This window comes from Phyllopteryx taeniolatus, chromosome 21 (genome assembly GCF_024500385.1).
Source record: "Phyllopteryx taeniolatus isolate TA_2022b chromosome 21, UOR_Ptae_1.2, whole genome shotgun sequence".
Taxonomy (NCBI): Eukaryota; Metazoa; Chordata; class Actinopteri; order Syngnathiformes; family Syngnathidae; genus Phyllopteryx; species Phyllopteryx taeniolatus.
Genome location: NC_084522.1, coordinates 13289819 through 13304778, shown reverse-complemented (window position 1 = coordinate 13304778; position 14960 = coordinate 13289819). Strand labels below are relative to the sequence as shown.

The window sequence follows — 14960 nt, the reverse complement described above, 5'->3', positions numbered from 1 at the left end:
TTTGATGTCAAAGAGGACGGACCACTAAAATCATACCATATTTAATATAAAAATAAATCGTCAAGTTTTTCCCTTTAACGTGTAACAAAACTCATACATTAGGCAAATCTTTAAATGTAATGATTTGTTTAATTTTACGAAACAACCTCAAATTTCTTGTATTTTGCTTCAGTTTGTCATGTGCATAAAACCTGACCACAGTGATTGTATTGTATTTTAAGGCACAAAATTCTGCGTAATAATTCTCAAAATGATCCTTATTCCCAACAACCGCAATGTCTTGTGTAATTTTTCAGTCAAATTTATCCTGAGGGCCGGAGTGTACCCTCTAGCGTGCCAGTATTGGCCCGCGGGCCGTAGGTTTCACACCACTGCACTAACTCGTAACCCTTTATCGTAATAGAATCATGAGGTAGGGAGAGACTTCCACCCCCCTATTTACACCTTTAAAAATAATATAATAACACCATGAAATTTGTGGGTTTCACCACAAGCAACCAGGTGCTCAGTTCCTCCTCCCACAAAAGCATCAGTCAACACAGGGGAACTGAAGTATAAGACATAAAATGTTCATTGTACTTTGAGTGGCATGGAAGATATCCCTTTATAGTTCCCCTAAATCAGAATTATTGAACGCACACGTGCTGCATGCAAATCATACTAGATAACGTCACAGCAGCCTGGTGCCTCTATAGTAACTACCGTATTTTCACGACCATAAGGTGCACCGTATTAAAAGGCGCAGCCTCAGTTACGGTGTCTATTTCTGTATTTAACACATACATAAGGCACACTGTATTATTGGGCGCGGGCATGGTAAAACATACGCTAGCTTAAAACATACGGTGGCATGCATGCACGCTAAAACAATGTTTTTAAAAAGGCAGCGGGAGAAAAACTGAGTTCGGTTGTACTTTATTGAAGTATTTAACAATGTACTCATTTTTTTTTTATCAATCCACAAATCCATCAAAGTCCTCATGTTCTCTATCCAAAATGAACAGCTAGGCAAGTTCTCCATCAGACACGCAAGGTTCCCTCTCGTACTCGTCGGAGTCAGTCTCGTTGCCCTGCGGCTCCTCAGAAATGATGCCGGCTTTTACGAAAGCTCGAACAACAGCCCAAGCATCCACAATCCATTCACAAACTCGCCTGGCGTTGCCTCCCAGTCTTAGTTAAAGCTGTGTTCGCCATCGGTCATCCATCGCTCCCACGCCGCTCGCAACTTCACTTTGAACGCCCAGTTTACACCAATGTCCAGCGGTTGGAGTTGGAGCGGTTGCACTCAGTCGAATGGTGACTGTAGAGACGCTTCTCCCGGGTTTTCTTAGCTCTTTAATGCATTGCTCGAGTTGGTCTTCCAACCCGGGCCACCTCGCCTTGTTTCCGCGGAAACTCAGCTTCGTCTTCTTGACTTGGTGAAGCTTATTTTCCTGCTTCCTCCACTTGTCTCTGATGAATAGGCAGATAACTCATTCTGTGTGTTTACAATGTTCTATTCATTAGCCAGCCACCAAAACTGTCACTAATTAATCAATTTCTGTTGTTGCCTGATGCTTCTACCTGGTTACCCTAGTACCTTATCCTATTTTTGCTTGATGGTAACAATTACAGGTACATCTAATAAAAATTTAAAAAAAAATAAAAATTAGAGTACCGTGAAAAAGTTCTTTTTTTTTTTTTTTTTTTTTGTGAGGGATTTTCAGAAAGTGCAACTTATTTTACATTGATTTATTCTACAGAGTGAAATATTTTAAGCTTTTCTTGTAGTTTTGATTATGGCTGACAGATAATGAAAATCTAAAATCCAGTGTCTCAAACTAGAATATCACAAAAGACCAATCAAAAAAGTATGTAATAAGCACAAATGTCAGGCTTCTGAAATGTTGATTTCTATGCACTCAATACTTGGTGAGCATCCTTTTGCATGAATTACTGGATCAATGGGCCTTGGCATGGAGGCGATCAGCCCATGGCGCTGTTTAGGTGTAATGGAAGTCCAGGTTACTTTGATAGCTGCCTTCAGGTCATCTGCATTGTTGGGTTTGGTGTCTCTGATCTTCCTCTTAACAACAGCGGATAGATTTTCTCGGGGGTTCAGGTCAGGGGAGTTTGCTGACCAATCAAGCACAGTAACACCATGGTCATTGACCCAGGCTTTGGTACCTTTGGCAGTGTGGGCAGGTGCCTTGTCCTATTGGGAAAATAAAACCAGCATGGCCATGCAGCCTGTCAGCAGAAGGAAGCATGAAGTGCTCTAGAAATATCTGGGAGATGGGTGCATGACTGCACTTTGTAAGGCCCTAAAATGCCACAAGATGGCGCCAAACCCCTGGGAAAAGTAGTAATTAGTGTCAAGGAAATATTGACATGTTACGTCTCAACTGAGAGATTAATCGTATGTTGACTAGGAGCTCAGTTTAGCCTGGATATTTACTGGAGGTTCTGGACAACATGCACATGTGCACCTCCAGTGCATTTAAAAAAAAACGTATATAAATAAATTTATATCAAATGTGAGCATTTATTTTGAAGGGTAATGTCGACTTTTGAAATATTAGTGCTTCGGGGTCATATTTTGTGGTCTGTTTATGGTTTGAACTAGGGCTGCACGATACAAAAAAAGACTTTTTTTGTGACCCTGTGATATACAGTATATTGCAATGTGTGTGTGGGGGGGGGGGGGGGGGGGAGTTTTTAAGGGTTATTTACCGCAACATCGGCGCTTCTCTCATTACCATGACTAGCTTTGCTTATCAAATGCTAGCACTTAGGTTAGCGGACATTCGTTGTTTAATTTGTTTTACGTCAGTTTTACAGTAAACTACAGGCTGAGATTGACAAACTACATGAAGCGAGAATGTTTGTTTTGCCTCTTTGGAGAATGTTTTTTCTTCTTTTTGCCCCCTGCATCACCAGCACCTTTGTGATGTGACTCTTGCTCATGTGCATATTGTGACGGCGATATCAAACAATATATTGTGCAGTCATCGTTTGAACTAATAATATGGACAATTCTAAAACATTTTGAGGGGGGTGTAAATTACGTTTTGTTCTGTGCGTTTTTTTTTTCACTATTCCCTGCGGGTCTCTGCCCCGATCCCTCATGAATACTGTATTTAGGGTTTACGGTATCGCCAAGTTGTGCCACCAGCAGTTATTGACACTACTTTGTATTTAATCTTAATCGCCTGTGATTAGAAACACTCTTCTAATTTTCCATCTGGTGTTTGTGTAGTTCACTTAAACACCTCAGCCATACTACCAAGGAGGATTTTAGCTGACATGGAATAGTCATGATTATGGATACCTAAGTGTCTTGTAATGGGATTAAGGAGTTGCCCCTCAAATAGTCTATATGGAATTTTAATAGGATTCACATTCAAACTGTTCTGATATACACCAGTTCATCTATGGTTTATTATATAATTACTTTCAAATCGCGCCAGGATTTTTATAAATTAGACCACGCCTTGTAATTATTTTTATTACTTTGGGAATATATTTTACTCTGCTGTATTTATGTATCGTCAGAGTAATTTAGTAAGAAATTCAATGACCCCCTTATTTGACACTCAAATGGGAGTTAATACAAGTAGAAATTCCCTTTCTACTCTTTCATTCCGTTGAGCGTATGAAGTGCTCAAGGTTTTTTGTTTTTTATTTTTAAATGGGTTCTTGCAATTTCTCCATACTCTGAGCTTCACTTACACGCATTGTGCTAGAGTTAGAGGCACTTTACTAAAACCAAGAAGGCTCATGCTAATCATTGATTTTGCTGCTAAGAAATGTACTTCCAGTCTTTTTCATATGAAGTAAAAGCTCAGTTTTAGGTCAGGGTTTTCCATGACCACGGAATGCCGGGACTGTCACTTCACATTTTTGAACAGCCAAATTATCTGGTGATGCCGAAGAGTAAGGAGAAAAGAAAAACTTGAATTGAACATTTAAAAATGTAACTAAATGTTAAGATAATTTGTTACATGAATAGAGTCACGCTTGCTTTAAAAGGGGCCTAAGGAAAAATGACTATATAAATCTTTGGTTCCCTGGAGTGCCAGCCTACCAGTCAGGTGTGACATTTAAACATTCAAGTAAATAGGTTTTCTGCCTATATCTGAAAATGCGTCTGTGAGCGAGCCTTTCGGATTTTCCACTCTCCTGTTATGTAACAGTGAGGTGGGAAGTCAGATTGGCTAATTTGCATAATCACCCTCGCACTGAGTTTCTCAGCCTATGCCTTTGGCCAATTTTAAGCCACGGCTGGACTGCACTGTTTGGAACACTGTCAAAGCCCCACCCAAAGCAGGTAAGCAGAGATGCATTAGATGAGCAGATTAATGTTAGCGTATGATAACTGGCACATACTGTATCGCTCAATGAAGTTGATGTGGCACCTATTTTACATTTACATCTAAATCTCACTGTCAAGGAGAAGCTGCTTGTTGAGTTCAACCTCCTTGTTCCACTCCCGCTTGTCAGGGTAAAGGACGACGCACTCAGTATTGGTTCCATAGTAGAGCGGACGGTGTGAGCCGTCGACCATTTTCATGAGACAGGACTGCCCCCTCAAGGGTTGGTGCTGGATCTGAAATTATCATGTACATCAATGACAAAAGCAAGACATCACAATAACTCAAGTTCATCTTATTTGCAGATGACACAAACATTTAGTGCAGATGAAAATTGGCAACTTGATGGGTAGTATTACGTCAGAGTTCATCGAAATAAAAAAAAAATGGTTTGACAGAAATAAGCTGTCATTAAATTTGATCAAGACGGTAGCAAAAAAAAACAAAAAATCAACATGGGTCCAGATAGAAGTTGTTTTGGAAAGGGTGGATAAAATCAAATTCCTTGGGTTGATAATACGTGACAAAATCTGTTGAAAGTCTCGCATAAAATACATCTGCACTAAAATATCCAGAAGCATCTCTGTAATGGCCTAAGACACTTGGTATATGTCACCCCACTCTCTCTCCTGTCCCTTGGTTTTACCTTACCTAAATTATTGCAGAGGTTTGGGGCAATACGTATGAGTTAATTACATTCACTTGTCATACTGCAAAAAAGAGCCATAAGATGCGTCCATAAGGTACCATATCTTGAACACAGTAGATGAGCGAAGAGTGCTGGGGGGAGTGTTGGTGCTGATCGAGCAAGGTGCCAGACGCACGTAGTATTAGTGGATACGCGCTCACACATTTCCCTCCCGAACGAAAGAGGGCCGTTGTGTTTTGTTAATTCAGTTTGTAGATAATCTAATTTATTGTCCAGTGATCTTAAGTTTTAGAGGAAGATGCAATAGAGTGGCGTTTGCAGTGGTTAGCTGTTGTTACCTTAGCTGTTAGCCCACCGCGACAACCGTGTTTCAGCATTAGGCTAAGCCGCCTCCGCTGCTCCTGTCGGCTTGAGATGCTAAGAGAGTCTGCTACTTCGTAGGCCGCTGAGTCTTGCTGCGAGCGTCTTGGTTATGAACTCAGTCACTGGATGGTCGTAATTTCAGCAAGCGCTGGTGATCATAAGGTAATTTATTGCGGATATTGACTAATTTTGTGACAGAATTTTGGTCATAAAATCTATGACTGTACGGAGCCAATGCAAAAGGGTGGCGAGTGTCGACCAGATGTTATTGGTCCGATAGATATCGTGCATGGCTCATCTGCTTGTGATTCTGCAGTGCTTTCCACATATTAATTGATGGCCCAATGGTCCTTGATTTCTTTTCTTTTCATTTTCTAATAATTTTAATATAGGAGTATTGATTATCTATTATAGCCACATCACAGAAAGCATCTAGGAGTGATAGAACAGACTTAACGGCTAAAGAGTATTTAACCACTCGCTCTCACTAAATGTACTTCCAAAGGTGCTATTGACCTTAAAATTTCACCAGATGTTGGAAACAACCCAAGTAATCCATACATTCAAAGAAAGGAGAACAAATAAGATCAGAAATTAAGTTGTGTAAAAATGTGAAAAATGACACAGGGAACAAGTATTGAACACAAGAAAGGGAGGTGCAAAAAGGCATTGGAAGCCAAGAGAAGACCTAAAATCTACCAATGAACAAAGAGCAGTCCAGCCCCTTGACAGTGCAAAAGAATATCAGCTGGTTCAGTCCTAATTCATGGCCTACAAAAAGGTCTCATTGCCATGGTGTGAGTCAAGTCATGACAAAGCTCATTTAAAGTTGGACAAGCCAGTTAAATACTGGGAGAATATAGTGTGGTTAGATGAGAGCAAAATTTAACTGTTTGGATGCCATAATGCACACCACGTTTTGGAGGAGAAGTGGCACACTAAAATCATCCTAAAAACACCATACCAACAGTGAAGTTTGGAGGTGGGAACACGATGGTGTGGGGCTGCTTTTCAGCAAATGGTACCGATGAACTTCACATTGACAGAATGATGAATGGGAAAATGTACCGAGACATTCTTGACAAAAATCTGCTGCCATCTACGTGGATGAAGAAAATGAAACGAGGGTGGACATTTCAGCAGGATAATGATCCAAAACACACTGCCAAGGAAACTCAATTGGTTTCAAAAGAAAAAAAGTAAAGCTGCTAGAACGACCCAGCCAATCACCTGACTTGAATCCAATCGAAAATCTATGGAAAGAACTGAAACTAAAGGTCCACAAAAGAAGCCCACAGAATCTTCAAGATTTGAAGACTGTTTGCGTGGCGGAATGGGCCAGAATCACCAGAGCAATGCATGTGACTAGTTTCTCCATACAGAAGGCGTCTTGAAGCTGTCATTGCAAACAAAGGGTTTTATACAAAGTATTGAACAAATACCAGTTGGCGTGTTCAATATTTTTTCCCTGTGTCATTTAACATTGACCATAGGTGAGCGTAGGAACATAGATCGATCAGTAAATTGAGAGCTTTGCCTTTCGGCTTAGCTCCTTCTTTACCACAACGGACCGATAAAAGGTCCGCATCACTGCAGACGCTGCACCGATCCGCCTGTCGGTCTCTCGTTCCATTCTTCCCTCACTCGTGAACAAGACCCCAAGATACGAGAACTCCTTCACTTGGGGCAGGGTCTCATCCCCGACCTGGAGAGGGCACACCACCCTTTTCCGACTGAGGACCATGGTTTCAGATTTGGAGGTGCTGATTCTCATCTCAGCTGCTTCACACACTGCTGCGAACCGCTCCAGTGAGAGTTGGAGATCACGGCTTGATGAAGTCAACAGAACATCGTCTGCAAAAAGCAGAGATGCAATACTGAGGCCACCAAACCGGACCCCCTCTATGCCTCGGCTGCGCCTAGAAATTCTGTCCATAAAAGTTATGAACGTAATCGGTGACAAAGGGCAGCCTTCGCGGAGTCCATCCCTCACCGGAAACGAGTCAGACTTTTGCAATGTACAGTTTCTTCCTAATGGCAGCAGTGTGCCGTATTTCATTCTAATGCTTGACTGTACTCCCACTCCTTCGGCTTAACTTTAGTACTTTGGGGCTAAACACTTGTGTGTATTGTTCCAGAGTTTCTTTTTTTATTTGGGTTTCTGAATTTTTTGTTTTCATCTCGACGTGGTTGATTGCAGTTAGAATCATCTGTGTACAAGACCTAACATAATTCCACAGTGTGCTTTTGGCTGCAATCTTTCATTTTTTATCCCACCCCCCCCCAACCTTAGGCTGACCTTAGCAATTGGCATGACTTCAAACTAGGTTCACAGAGTGAATTGAAACCTGATCTTCCCCCTTGTACAAAGCCACTTCAGTTTGCCCATTGTTTCTGCTCCCAGAAAACTCATTCTTTTTTAGATAAGTCTGTCAGCTGACATTGCAATTTGGCAGACGAGGTAACATAGATGAGTGTGTGTATTTTAGTCTTACACTTTCTTTTGTGTCTCTCTAGGTTCAACTACAGATCAACACATCATCTCACAACCAATGGTTTCTATGAGTTTCTTAACTGGTTTGATGAAAGAGCATGGTACCCCTTGGGAAGGATTGTTGGTGGCACAGTAAGTTCTCCACTACAAAATGAGGTCATGCTCTTAATCACACATTTTCTGCTTTGTCAAGATAGCCTCTCTTGGTATTAACACATTTTAATGAGAAAAATAATGCAGCTCATTGCAATCTTTTATTATATCTCAATACCATGAGCTCATAGAAGCACACTCAAAATGTCACTATTGGCAGAGGTTAAAAGGTGATTCCAAAGACAGTTAGCTGCATTGACTGACTTTTACTCAGTTGGGGGTCAATAGACATTTCCTGATTTGTACCTTGTTTAATCATATCCTTTATATTTAGATAAGGACTGTATGAATAACATCTTGTTAAAACATAATTCAGCCACTCAGAGTCATTAAAGATCTGATGGAGGTGGTCCAGGAATGGGATCATGAAGCACTCGCCGTATTTGGCTTATCACAAACCAAAAATGCTGTGAGGTACACACAGAAAGACAATCAGGTCGTTTTTGTCCCAATTTTGCCCCCTTCCGCACCTAGGACGACAAACGCCATAAAATCTTGTTTTATAAGATTATTCTTAGGTCTGAGGTTTGCTAAGAGTGGACTTTTCAGTTTTTGGGTCCGAAGCAGGTCGGGCCGAAAATCTTAAAATAATGAACGTCTTCAATATTTACGACCAAAACTCTTTTTGTGGGGAAAGCTGATGTCTCCCCAAGTCACGACACCATGAAATGTGACGTGGAACAGAATATAGCCAATCAAGAACCACCTTGACTCTGCAACAAGAAAAAGACTAATTAAAAAAAAAACATGTCTTACCCGTGGCCATTAAAAAAAAAAAATATTTTTATTTTATTTTTTTTTGGTAAATGTGAGTTCAGCAAGAAGTGTTTTCCAAAGCAAGTTGTTTTTTGAGGACATGGCCATTTTACAAGGCTCCCGTCGGCAACCTTCGGAAGCACTCGGCAAAGATCAGAAGTGTTTCTTCTTCTTCTGCTTTGTGAGATCACGTGTGAGACTTGAGATTTCGAGATTGCCGGCGTGTGTGTGTGTGTGGTGTTCTGTGTTGAGATTATCGAAGCACACCACACATATGTTAACTCATTCACTGCCAGCCTTTTCCCGATCAGGGAACCCCTCGAATGCCAGGCATTTTCGAGGAATTTCACAGATTTTTCAAGCCCCACAGAATATTGTGTACTATGACGATGTAAACACTAAAACCACCAAAAGAAAGATCAGACTCTTCTTTCATCAGAAAAAAAAGTTTCTCTATCCGATACCGTTCTTTAGTAATCAGTAGTCAAATGTAGGCTCAAAACAGCCTTTTGTGGAAGCAGACACATCAATCAGAACAATATTTTTTATTTACTGACACTCTAAAACATCTGACATAAAACAACACTGGGAAAGTACTTTTGACAGAAAAATAATTTATTTACAAGCATGTAAATAGTTGCATGTACATAATTTGTACAGCATAACCTGTAAGTTCTAAAAATACATATGATTATTAGAGAATACTTTTTATTGACTTATTTTGCAAGCGTAAAAAAAAAAACATTACTTTGTCGCAATCCTAAAAGATGTTCCACTCGCGGATGTTGAATTACTGCAAAATGGACGAGCTGTAAATGGAAAATTCAAATCATTACTGGCAACAGATTGTAAATGTAATGTGAACTAGTGGGACTAAATTGTTTTTATGTAACAAGGATTGAGGAGCGTGTTTGCTCGCTAAATGTGGCTAACGCGAGCTGCAAACAAGTTACCTTAGTCTTCATCTTCGTCGGTCTTCGTCAGAGGAAGCTCGGCTCAGAGGGAATATACTCTTTTGCCGATTCCGGATCCCATTTATTCAAATCCTGGTTGGGAGACGAGCCATATTTAAGGGCTCGGAGCGTCATCCTTTATTCCACCCGCATGATCTAAGGCGTCATTACCGTTGGTCGCAGGAATGTTTTTCTTGCCTTGGCACAATAGATTTCTAGTACTGAAAGCTTCATTTATTATGGTTTTTTTTGGTAAGATATCTTTTTAAATGTTGTCATTTATCTTTTCCGCCATTATGTTTGCGCTATACATTGTCTTCTGAGTCGCTTGCACCCCACCCCATCCTTCTTCTTCTTCCTCTGAGGGAGGGATGTTCACCTTAAAGCATTGTTCCCCTCTACAGGGTGCCATTCCTCATTGCAGTTACCCAGAAGCTTGGCGATCACACATAAACTGCACAAGACCCTCCCCCGCCCAAACCCCGTTAAAAAAACGCCGTTGACGTCTTTAGACGGAATTGGCAGGGAATAGATGGATTCTGAATGATGTCTTTGGACGGCATTGGCAGGGAATGAGTTAAAAAGCACACGTTTGTTGACGGCGTTGGCTCGTGGGCGGAGATGTAGACAGAGATCTTCGCTAGTTACATAGATAATGACCAGGTCTCAGGCTTTTCGGCAGAAAGACATCTGTGAATCAGGGATGTGTGGATGATTTTAATTCATATTTCACATATTACTGAGGCCACATAGAACCAATACAAAAAGTTTGTTTGATAAACGGAACTGTCCCCCTGTACTGCACAGAAAAGATGGAGAATTTGCACTTCTGCTTCGGAAGAAGATTCAGTTAAAAAAAAAAAAATAAAAAAATCATAGGCTTCAGATGCCACGCTATATTAGGAAATCTGCGAAGAACAGAGGTTCCAATTACTAATCTGTGAGTAGCAATGGCAGCAAAGTTTGAACTGCAATATAGCAGGGGATTACTGACATTATTTTATAAATATAATCGGCTAATTATGACAAAGCTGATCAGCCGATATCGATCAGCCCGATAAAATCGGTGTAAAGTCTAATGATAAGGTGATGGCTCAAGGAGGTGTCAAGCCTTTATTTTTGTCAATTTTGATTATGGCAGAAAGACAAAACAAAATAAACATCCAGTATTTCACAAAATTACATTATTTCATGTGACCAACACATTGAAATAAAAGGATTTCCCCTCAATATTCTATTTTTGGCACATACCTGTTCTGCTAGAAATTACAAAAATAAACATATGCCTATGTTGGCTAACCTGCTTTACATGCTTTAGTTCTGAAGACTGCACAAGTCTCCACTTGTCTGTAGTGGTCAGTTATTTCTGCCCTGTCTCCTTTTGAATAAGATTTTTTCTTCTCAACAGCCAAACTTAAAAATAAATGTAGTCGACCCTCGTCCTGCTCCATAGTTATTTCTGGGGTCTCATTCAGACTCATGCGTTCAATGCGGCATAGCTTCTAGCTGTGTTATTCTGAAGTGGAAAACCAACTTCCCCAAACTAAGGTGGGTTGAGATGAGCTGGTACTGTTCAATGGAAAGGTGGGGTATAATTATAATATAATCAAAGAAACAATCTTTAACTTGTAAATAATAAATAATAACTTGGATAATTGCTCTGGTCTGTCTGGAAATATAAATCGATGTTAAAGGTTAAAAAAAAAAACTGCATGGCTGAGTCATTTAAGAATCTTAAGCATACCATTAATATTTTCTATTTTAAATGAGATTGGTTTTGTACAAAGATGAAACTCAAAATTTTATTACACAGGTTGCACAAGTTTCCTGGTTCAGTGGTCGTTGCTGTGGTAATATGAGGTGTCTCATGTTTACATACATGAGCTTCACAAACAGTTTCCTTGGTTTCTATCTTTGTCTTCGTCCAATTTGGGCCACGTTCCATGTATATATGTCCGTAGACTCAAGTATTATAACAGTGGCCAAATGGTTATGCCCCCCCAACACCACAGCCCTAAGGCTTGTCTTTGACAAAGAATTCACAATTGTGCTGTGCAAAATGCGGATACGGATATCAAGCACTGCCAGATATTTAGGAAAAATCATCTTGGTGTGTCTACCTCTAGCTACCGTGACGATCGCTGACAGTGAATCAACCAATAGTATAGTTATTTCCACATGCCAGCTAGTGTATTCTTTCTCTTTTTAGAAAATTTTAGGTAACGTATTTGTCTAAGTTTGACTACAGTTATATTACATGCATAAACTGTTAGTAACACTAGCATCCTAAGTTGCTGCCCTTTTTCCCAGCCATGATTGTACATGAACACCACAAGTGCTAAATTTCAACTCAGCAATGCCATGACAACAACCCAAAAAGAAAAAAAACCCAACAATGATTAATTGCACACTGATGATGTAGCCTTTTGCACTTGATATCTACTCTGTCGCAGCCAAAATTCTATGCCAGTGCCACTGCACAATGTAAATGTAGTGTGAAATGATCCACCCATTCATGTTGTGCAATGTGTCTTGCTTTCATCTTATAAGACTATGACAATTGTAAAGTGGAGCAAAGGATCTCAGCAAGTTTGATCTTTAGGTATGCATCCGGCTGTAACGAACCCAACCTCATTGTCAAATCGTTAGTCGGGCAGCATTAACCTTATACGTTTCTCTGTTGTGCAGCATTTCATTTTCTCTCTTTTTTTTTTTTAACTTTGAATGTTTTTTTCTTTTATTGGGATTGCTATAATGCTGCCACTGCAATTTTCCACTCCTCATCCTGACGATGCTGCCATCCCTGCCGTAGCCCCAGCCTGAATATCAAGCTACTTGCCTCCTGCCTTTTTAAAAAAACAAAACAAAAAAAACCAAAAAATTAAATCGACATTTCTCATAAATTGTGGATAACATTAAGCCTCCAAGCACTCAGGGGGTTACGCCATTTAGCAAATAGGTCCTTTATCAGTTAACGTGACATTCGACTTTTTTTCTTTCAAAACCAGTCCATCTTATTTCCATTTCTCTACCACCCATCATGTATTCCGCAGAGGAGAACTGCCAGACATGCTTTCTCCTGAAACTACAGATAAGAGAGAACTGTTTCTTTAATGTAATGGCTCAAAAAGAGCACTATAGAAGAACTAAACCAAACCTACAGGACGATGACACGTGCACCTTTGAAAGCTTTGTGTTTAGTACCTTTTTGTTTTTTAAATGAGAAACATCACTAACTGAATGCTTACTTAGAAATGTTGATAAATAATATGTAAACGTTCTTTGCAAACGATTGAGAATTTCTCTGCCATACAAAACCAGTTGTATTGAGATTAAAAACATTGTAGAACTAATAATTATCCTAATAATCCTCTTGAGTTGACGTTCAAGTCATGTTTGATTTGTATTGAACTAGATCAAGGTCAGGTCTCATCGGCGCGGGCCAATTACCGGTACTGACGGGAAACGGTTGCATAGCTTGCTAATAATGTGAACACACATCAGTGACACTACAAGCATGTTGAACTAAGCACTGCTACAGTCAAGAGAACCACCAGTGTGTACTGCACAATTGGATTGGCTAGGCATTCCTCTACTAGTCCATAATTACAATCAGAGTGGAAGTTTGGAAATATTTTTGATAAATGTTGAAAAAACCTCACACAGAATTAACATCAGTCCTTGCTGTGCAGCAAATTTATGCCTTCTGATTACAGCTAATCCGTTACACGTGGAATGCCACGTAACCTATGCGGAACACGGGATAGCTGACTTCCTGTGTATGGTACAGAGTAGGATTTCTACTTCGCCCGACCAACAGCCAGATGCCTAGAATAAAACCCTTGTTCTCTTGTTTATTATCTCGCAACATCATGGCTGATGCATTTAATGCAGCGTGTGTTTTGGCTTTCTGTTTTGGGCTGTCGGTTTTCCATTTTAAGTGGAAAACCGACAGCCCAAAGCAGAGGAGAGTGGAGCTGTGGCACGGCGCAGTGAAAAAACAGGATGTGTTTGCTTTTGTATTAAGTTGGTGGTTATATTATGTATGTACCTTTATCACCTGTCAATGAAACTACTCAGATGGGACCCCGTGATTGTTGCTTGACCATTATTCAATTATTAATAAAATTACCCTGAGAATTACCGTAATTTCTCGTGTATAATGCACACCCATGTATAATACGCACCCCCAAAGTTGACCTCAAAATTCTAGAAAACCCTTCTAGCTATGTACAGTATAATGCATTTTTTTTACAATGCATGTTTTTGCTTCTACCCTTATGATCAAAACAAAGTACTATCTGTATTGTTTTTTTTCAAATAATTCTGTAGTTAAGCACTTTATTTGAACGTAACACTTGCTTTTTTATTTACTTACACTTATTTTGAAATTCACAACCCTACTTTTACTTAGTAAATGAGAAAACACAGTTGTGCTCATATGTTTGTAAGATGGGTACAATTCTTTCAAGAAAACATCAAGGGCCAGGTGAAAACACATTTAATTTTATTTTAATGGGATTCAAATTAAGCTGTCAAGCATTTCATAAAAGCGTTATCATTAAACAAAACATAAGAAAGAACTTGATGATTGTTCAATCATCAGTCTTATAAAAAAAAAAAAAAAAGTTGTGTAATATAGATGTATATGTACAACCCCAATTCCAATGAAGTTGGGGCGTTGTGTTAAACAAATAAAAACAGAATACAATGACTTGCAAATCATGTTCAACCTATATTTAATTGAATACACTACAAAGACAAGATATTTAATGTTCAAACTGATAAAACTGTGTTTTTAGCAAATAATCATTAACTTAGAATTTTATTACTGCAACACAAAGCTGGGACAGAGTCATGTTTACCACTGTGTTACATCACCTTTTCTTTTAATGACATTCAATAAACGTTTGGGAACAGAGGACAGTAATTGTTGAAGCTTTCGAGGTGTAATTCTTTCCCATTCTTGCTTGATGTACAGCTTCAGCTGTTCAACAGTCCGGGGTCTCCGTTGTCGTATTTTACGCTTCATAATGCGCCACACATTCTCAATGGGAGACAGGTCTGGACTACAGGCAGGCCAGTCCAGTACCCGCACTCTTTTACTACAAAACCACGTTGTAATGCGTGCAGAATGTGGTTTGGCATTGTTTTGCTGAAATAAGCAGGGGCGTCCATGAAAAAGACGTTGCTTGGATGGCAGCTTATGTTTCTCCAAAACCTGTATGTACCTTTCAGCA

At 39.7% G+C, this 14960-nt stretch overlaps 1 protein-coding gene across 1 annotated transcript in view; it reads left to right on the top strand.

Annotated features, from left to right (window-relative positions):
- Positions 1-14960, top strand: part of stt3b (STT3 oligosaccharyltransferase complex catalytic subunit B) — an 87269-nt gene that overhangs the window by 19253 nt on the left and 53056 nt on the right. Inside the window, exon 2 of the mRNA XM_061759710.1 lies at positions 7882-7990. Coding sequence (XP_061615694.1) covers positions 7882-7990 — 109 coding nt within the window. The remainder of the gene's footprint in view (positions 1-7881; positions 7991-14960) is intronic.